This window comes from Pseudoliparis swirei, chromosome 15, assembly GCF_029220125.1.
Source record: "Pseudoliparis swirei isolate HS2019 ecotype Mariana Trench chromosome 15, NWPU_hadal_v1, whole genome shotgun sequence".
Classification (NCBI taxonomy): domain Eukaryota; kingdom Metazoa; phylum Chordata; class Actinopteri; order Perciformes; family Liparidae; genus Pseudoliparis; species Pseudoliparis swirei.
This window is the reverse complement of record NC_079402.1, coordinates 21417721-21425917: the sequence shown is the minus strand read 5'-3', so window position 1 is coordinate 21425917 and position 8197 is coordinate 21417721. Positions and strand designations below refer to the sequence as shown.

The 8197-nt window shown below is 46.7% G+C and overlaps 1 protein-coding gene across 1 annotated transcript; it reads right to left on the bottom strand.

The window, feature by feature from the left end:
- Nucleotides 1-1582: 1582 nt before the first annotated feature.
- hpse (heparanase) lies at nucleotides 1583-8197 on the bottom strand. Its single transcript, XM_056432374.1, has 12 exons — nucleotides 7734-8197; nucleotides 6171-6295; nucleotides 5749-5877; nucleotides 5355-5528; nucleotides 4893-5064; nucleotides 4781-4828; nucleotides 4461-4554; nucleotides 4242-4348; nucleotides 3718-3832; nucleotides 3083-3195; nucleotides 2871-3014; nucleotides 1583-2671 (listed from the first exon to the last, which is right to left on the bottom strand). Exons 1-12 carry the CDS (start codon nucleotides 7919-7921, stop codon nucleotides 2512-2514), a joined length of 1569 nt encoding a protein of 522 aa, XP_056288349.1. The 5' UTR covers nucleotides 7922-8197; the 3' UTR covers nucleotides 1583-2511.

The window sequence follows — 8197 nt, the reverse complement described above, 5'->3', positions numbered from 1 at the left end:
ATTTATATAATAATATTCAGTGGCGGGCCATGCATTTTCTACCTAGGCCTTCAATGCCGTCTTATATACGTATATATATACGTATATATATATATATATATACGCATGCATATACATGTATGTGTGTATTTATATTGAAGCACACACCCAAACACTTTCACATTATTTGTTGTCTTTCTGTCGTGTTGATTGTTGTTTGTTTGTCATGTCCAAATGTTGCACCTTCCGCCAAAAAAAATTCCTCGTTTGTGTAAACATTCCTGGCAATAAAGTGAGCGGGTATAAATACCTGGGAGTCCACATCACCGAGGATCTGACATGGTCAACAAACACAGACACTCTGGTGAGAAAGGCAAGGCAGCGCCTCTACCACCTCAGGCAGCTGAGGAAATTTAAAGTTTCCCAGAGGATCCTTCAGTCCTTCTACTCTGGAGCTGTAGAGAGCGTCCTGACAGGAAGCATCACAGCCTGGTTTGGCAACTGCTCCGCTCAGGACAGGAAGGCTCTGCAGAGAGTAGTGCGTTCGGCTGAGCGCACTATTGGAACTACACTCCCCACCCTGCAGGACTTGTACACCAGGAGGTGCAGAACCAGAGCCGGCAGGATCATGAAGGATCCTCACCACCCCAACAACAGACTGTTTCAGCTGCTGCGGTCAGGCAGGCGCCTCCGTAGTCACGCTGCAAGAACAGAGAGACTGAGACGGAGTTTCTTTCCTCAGGCCATCAGGATTGTGAACTCCGACCTCACCAGGACCCCCACATAGACCCACACAACTGCCCCTCTTAGGCACACACACACACACACACACACACACACACACACACACACACTTACTGTAAATATTGTGTTGTTTTTTATTTGTAAATAGTGTGTACTTGTTGCCCTTGCACATTCCTGCTGAGCATTGCCACTTTCATTTCACTGCACACCCTGTGTGTGTATGTGACAAATAAAACATCTTGAATCTTGAATCTTGAAAACTGTTTCTGATTCTGATTCTGATTCTATCTACCCCCCACCTCCCACCCCCACCGCGTCACAGAGTGAGAGCCAATCAGCGCTGAGCTGCTCCGCTGTTTGATCTAATTGGCTGCTGCTGCTCTCGTGGCGCTGGAACCGGAAGTCATTCAAATCGTCGGAGTGACATTCACGGAGCTGTGTGCGCCTACGGGTGATGTTATGAACCCAGACACCGGGGCGCTACATGTTACGACGTGTGTGGCATTTCCACAAGCAGTAGAACGTAGGAAAAGGTTAATATTTTTCCGCGGAGCAAAGTAACGGATAAGCCACGCCCCCTCAACGACGCGTATGACGCGGTTAAACCACAAACAGTCCAGCTCCGCGCTGTCAGTCTGTTTGTGACAGGGTTCACACACGTGCTGACCAGTGCATCTCCAGGACCTTTCCAGGACTTTAAACTACATTTACATGATTAAACATTTTGTTAAAACTCTGTGTATACATGAAAAAGTGAGAAGATGTAGTATTTAAACTAATAATGAGAAATTGAAAGCATACCGTATATATACCGTGTAAATTCACATTTGAATATAACACATTTGAATTACTTTTCAAAAAAGGTTGGGATTTTTTATTTATATTAACTGATTAATTGAAAAAATAATCAACACATTAATCAATTATCAAAATAATCGTTAGTTGCAGCTGTATTTATGTACTTATGTGTGTGCATATAGTCCCAGTTCCTCCTCCTGGTCCCATGTCCTCCTCCTGGTCCCATGTCCTCCTCCTGGTCTCAGGTCCCCCTCCTGGTCCCATGTCCTCCTCCTGGTCTCAGGTCCCCCTCCTGGTCCCATGTCCTCCTCCTAGTCCCAGGTCCTGCTCCTGGTCCCATGTCCTCCTCCTAGTCCCAGGTCCTGCTCCTGGTCCCATGTCCTCCTCCTAGTCCCAGGTCCTGCTCCTGGTCCCATGTCCTCCTCCTAGTCCCATGTCCTCCTCCTAGTCCAAGGTCCTGCTACTGGTCCCATGTCCTCCTCCTAGTCCCAAGTCCTCCTCCTAGTCCCAGTTCCTCTTCCTGGTCCCAGTTCCTCCTCCTAGTTCCATGTCCTCCTCCTAGTCCCAGTTCCTCTTCCTGGTCCCAGTTCCTCCTCCTAGTCCCATGTCCTCCTCCTAGTCCCAGTTCCTCCTCCTAGTCCCAAGTCCTCCTCCTAGTCCCAGGTCCTCCTCCTAGTCCCAAGTCCTCCTCCTAGTCCCAGGTCCTGCTCCTAGTCCCAGGTCCTCCTCCTAGTCCCAGGTCCTGCTCCTAGTCCCAGTTCCTCCTCCTAGTCCCAGTTCCTCCTCCTAGTCCCAGGTCCTGCTCCTAGTCCCAGTTCCTCCTCCTAGTCCCAGGTCCTGCTCCTAGTCCCAGGTCCTGCTCCTAGTCCCAGTTCCTCCTCCTAGTCCCAGGTCCTGCTCCTAGTCCCAGGTCCTCCTCCTAGTCCCAGGTCCTGCTCCTGGTCCCAGGTCCTGCTCCTGGTCCCAGGTCCTCCTCCTGGTCCCAGGAGGTCACCCGCAGGCTTCAGCCCGGGCCTCAGTGAAGATGAAGAAGCTGAGGGAGAAGGCCGGCAGCTGCAGGACTTCAGAGGGAGGAAGACGAGCTGCTCTCATGTCGGGAAGAGTCCCGTCATCCCTCATCTTCATCACCTGGCCGTTCAACCTCACAGACCTGCACACACACACACACACAGTTATACACACACACACACACACACACAGTACTTGTATTCTTCGACAGGTATAGCTACACTAAAACTCTAAAAGAGGAGGAGGCGGAAGAGGAGGAAGAAGAAGAGGAAGAAGGAGAAGAGGAGGAGGAGGAAGGAGAGGATGAGTCATGTGGTCTCAGGACTAAGGAGGACCAGTACCTGGAGGTCAGCCCCTCCTCCCCCGGCTGCTCCGCCTGCAGCATGAAGGCCTCCACCGGGCCGGCCAGCCGGGCCGGGAGGCGGAGTCGGGCCGCCGGGTGCCCCAGGTTGATGGTCATCAGCGTGACGGCGCCGCCCGGGTACCTGCACGGGGGGAGCGGTCAGAACAAGATGGCCGACGCGGCGAGCGCGCGATGCCGAGGCCGGAGCACCTGTCTCTGCTGGAGCAGTGCAGGTACAGACGCACGCGCCTCCTCCCAGGGGCCTCCACCCGCAGCACCTCCTGGCCCACCAGCCGCTTGTAGAGCAGCGACAGCCAGTAGTCCTGAGGACACATTACCCAGCATGCATCAGGCTCAGGTTGTATTGTTTCACTCAGGAGGATACTCGTGGGCCCTAGAGCCTCAAGGACGGTGAGCCAGAGCCTCCAGGTAAGCTCCTCCCCTTTATGGAACCAGCTCCACCTCCAGGTAAGCTCCTCCCCTTTATCGAACCATATATATATATACATATACATATATACATATATATATATACATACATATATAGTATATATGTATGTATATATATATATGTATATATATATACACATATGTATATGTATATGTATATATACACATATATAAATGTATATATATATATTATATACATATATATTATATACATATATATATATATACATATATAGTATACATATATATGTATGTATATATATATGTATGTATATATATATGTATATATACACACATATATGTATGTATATATATGTATATATATATGTATATATATGTATATATATACCGTACATTACATTTAACAGCTGAGTTCAGAGAGTTCCTGGTCTCACAGGAAGGGGGTCCAGGTCTTGGTCCAGCAGGTGATAAGTCCCAGAGCCGATGAACACCTGGCGCATCACCACGTCCAGACCCAGGAGGGCCGCTAGGCCCAGCTTATCCAGCCACCTGCACATGGGGAACACTGAGACCACGTCCCCCTGAGAGACCACGTCCCCCTGAGACCACGTCCCCCTGAGACCACGTCCCCCTGAGACCACGTCCCCTTGAGACCACATCCCTCTGAGACCACGTCCCCCTGAGAGACCACGTCCCCCTGAGACCACGTCCCCCTGAGACCACGTCCCCCTGAGAGACCACATCCCCCTGAGACCACGTCCCCCTGAGAGACCACATCCCCCTGTTTAAGATAATCAAGCAGGACCTCAGGACTGGAGCTCTGAAGAGAGTCTCGCTGTCTCCTTCTCGACGAGAGGATTTATCAACATGTCCTATGGACCTGGTCTTGACTTGGACCTGGTCTTGACTTGGACCTGGTCTTGACTTGGACCTGGTCTTGTGAAGAAGAAGAACTCACATGAATCCTGCGGCGAACGTGTCCGACAGCCCAGCGGCTCCTCCTCCGAACGCAGAGCTCGTCTCACCGAGCCACACCGGCTTCTGAGGAGAGACCAGCGCCACCTTCTGGAGGAGGACCACACACACACACACACTGAGACCAGCGCCACCTTCTGGAGGAGGACCACACACACACACGCACACACACACAGACACAGACACACACACACACACACACCTCCAGGACTTCTTTGGTCTTGATAATCAGAGAATCCAGAATCTCTGGATCCAGGAAGTCCTCCAGAGACGTATCCCTCCCATTCACGTAGTAACTACAGAACAAGAGGAGCTTTAGGGTACTACACGTAGTACTTCATGTAGTACTACATGTAGTACTTCATGTAGTACTACACGTAGTACTTCATGTAGTACTACATGTAGTACTTCATGTAGTACTACACGTAGTACTTCATGTAGTACTACACGTAGTACTTCATGTAGTACTACATGTAGTACTCAGTAAGTCTCAGCCCAGTCCGAGGTTAAAGGTGAACTCACTGGTGCCAGGTGCAGGCGTCCACAGCCTCAGATCCAGTCCGGAGGAAGCTGCAGCAGAGACCAGTTAGTCTGCCACACACACACACACACACACACACACTCTCCCTCTCACCCCTCCAGCAGGTGGGCCCGGTGGTCTCGGGGCTGGCCGATGTCCGGCCCGTACAGCCCGGCGTGGCGTTGCCATGGTGACCGTGACATCAGCGCCCGGAGGAGGGTGAAGTCGCGCCCCAGCTGCTCCCCGTCCACTCGGACCCCGGCCTTCTTCTCGAAGCTGTTTGGTTCTGAAACAGGTTCAGTCTGTGACTGCAGAGCGGCTGCTGAGCACTTCCTGTCACTGACTCACAGACAGGAAGTCATTTCCTGTCCGTGAGTCAGTGACAGGAAGTGCTGTCAGTTCTTCCTGAGCAGAGTCAGCTGAGTCAGGAACACAGAGAGCCTCCTGCTCCTATTGGCTGCCTTGGGCCTCCTATATTACTGGAAATTTAGTCCAATAAAAGGAAGATAGAAGATCTCTCGCACAACATATTCAGACTACGTAGTCTCCATGTGTAGCAGCCCCCCCCCCCCTTACCGTTGCCCAGCTCCCAGGCCATGTGGTACCGTCTGGACTCACAGTACCGCAGCAGTGCGGCGGCGTTGCTGCTGTTCCAGGTGTTGTTGCTGGTTCTGAGCAGAGCGTTCAGCCCGAAGACCAGGTCCATCCCCGAGCAGCTGGAGAAGGAGTGCAGCAGGTCCACGGTGGACTCTGGGGAGGAGGTACCGGATCCTTTACTGCAGTACAAGTACTACAACTGTACTACAGCTTTACTGGGGTGAGATTATGCAATGAAAAAGCAGTGGTCCAGGCATTGAGCTCTGTAGTGCCCCTGGAGGGCCCTGTGGGACCCCTATGGGTCCCTGGGTTGATTACCATGATGACATCATGTGACCTTTGGAAGTACATCCCCACCACCCAAAGCAGATACCTGTGTACTGGACTCTTCTGTACTTCCCCTGCAGGTCTTCTTTCATCAGGATCAGCTGCTGCCGGGTCCAGTCCTTCTTCAGCTGGTCCTCCAGCCAGACCGGCAGCTGCTGCCCGTCACAGGACGCACCTAACAGAGCAGGTGTTATTGATCATATATAGCTTTAGAGAGGGAATGTGTACGGAACCCCGACCTCACCAGGACCTTATGATGACCTCACCATGACATCACCCTTACCTCATGATGACCTCATCCGTACCTCATGATGATCTCATGATGACCTCACCCATACCTCACCATGACCTCATGATGACTTCACGATGACCTCATGATGACTTCACCATAACCTCATGATAACCTGACAGTTTCACATGAAAGACTTCCGCCCCCCCGTAGACCGGCACTGGGACTGGACTGCTTACCTGCAGGATCCTCGGAGTCCTGGCGGACCCCCTGGGGGGTGAAGACCATGAAGTCTTGTCTCGTCCCCCCAAATCTCAGGAAAGACGGACTCAAGGCCTTCGCCAGCGTCCGGACCTTCGGAGAGCTGGAAAGGAAACGCAGCGTCATCACGCTCATATGTAACATGGACTTCATGGACACCTTTAGTTTGAATAACACTTCTAATGACTATTATTGATCACTTTATTAATATGTTCATATTTAACAAGGTGTTGAAACAATTAATCTATTCAATGATCTGTTATGTTTTCTTCTTCTAGAACGAGAATGAAACATCTGTATTAGTAATAAAACATATGTATTAGTAATAAAACATATGTATTAGTAATTAAAACATATGTATTAGTAAATAAAACATCTCTTTTATTAATAAAACATCTGTATCTCTATTATTATCTTTATTATTAATAAAACATCTCTATAATTTAATAACGCTATTATTTATAACAGATCTCTATTATTAAGAAAACATCTCTAGAATTTAAGATCTATATTATTAATAACACAACTCTATTATTAACAACACATCTATTATTAATATCTCTATTATTAACAACACATCTCTATTACTAATAAAACATATATTATGAATACATCTCTATTACTAATAAATCATCTATATTATTAATATCTCTATTATTAATAACATATCTCTATTATTAATATCTCTATTATTAATATATTTTTTGCTAATAACATCTCTTAATATCTCTATTACTAGTAAAATATCTGTATTATTATTATCTCTATTAATAACAACACATCTCTATTAATAATATCTCTATTACTCATAAAATGTCTTTATTATTAACATCTCTATAACACATCTCTATTACTACTATCTCTATTATTAACAACACATCTCTATTATTAATATCTCTATTACTAGTAATATATATAATTAATATCTCTATTACTAGTAAAACATCTCTATTATGAATATTTCTATTACTAGTAAACATCTTTATAATGAATATCTCTATAATTAACAACACATCTCTATTATTAATATCTCTATTACTAACACATATATATTATTAATATCTCTATTACTAGTAGAACATCTCTATTATTAATATCTTTATTACTAGTAAAATATCTCTATTATTAATATCTCTATTACTAGTAAAACATATATATTAGTAATATTTTATTAATAATAACACATCTCTATTATTAATATCTATATTACTAGTAAAATATTTCTATTATTAATATCTCAATTACTAGTAAAACATATATATTATTAATATCTATATTAATAACAACAGATCTCTATTATTAATATCACTATTACTAATAACATCTATATTATTAATATTTCTATTATTAACAAATCTATATTATTAATATCTCCATTACTAACAACAAATATATATCATTAATATCTCTATTACTAACAACAAATATATATCATTAATATCTCTATGACTAATAAAACATCTCTATTATTAATATCTCTATTATTAATGACTTGACATCCAGCGGCTCGCCCCGGAGCTCTCAAGCCGACTCTCACGCACCTCAACAGGGACATGAACCGCTCCTCGGCCGCCAGGCTCGCGTCGATGGTGACGGACAGGAAGCGTCGGTCCACCCGGCGGACCGCCACCGACAGGTCCACCTTCAGGGCCGAGGAGTTCCGGTCCAGGTCCCCGGTGGTCCGGGTCCAGAAGAGAGCCAGAACCAGAACCAGCCTCGTGGACTCCATGACGACAAGAGGCGCTCCTTTTGTTTACAGCCGGGACACGCGCCCTTCTTCGGGCTCGGTGAACCGGTCTAACCACAATGCGGTCAACTCAGCCGACACTCGGATCTCCGTGGTCAACTCAGCCGACACTTACATTTCTGTGCACCTATAGACTGATGTTGACGGTAAACGCATTCAATCGGGAGCGCGCGAGGGTTTTGATAAAGTTAGCGGAAGGATTCACGTGACACAACATCCGGTTTTGCAAAGTTAGCGGAAAGAACTACGTGAAACAAC

Coding starts and splice junctions, on each gene's coding strand:
- hpse (XM_056432374.1), bottom strand. CDS start 7,921: ATGGAGTCCACGAGGCTGGTTCTGGTTCTGGCTCTCTTCTGGACCCGG. Junction 4,555..4,780: donor GACGCCTGCACCTGGCACCA/GTGAGTTCACCT, acceptor CTTGTTCTGTAG/TTACTACGTGAATGGGAGGG. Junction 3,015..3,082: donor CACTGCTCCAGCAGAGACAG/GTGCTCCGGCCT, acceptor CCCCCCGTGCAG/GTACCCGGGCGGCGCCGTCA.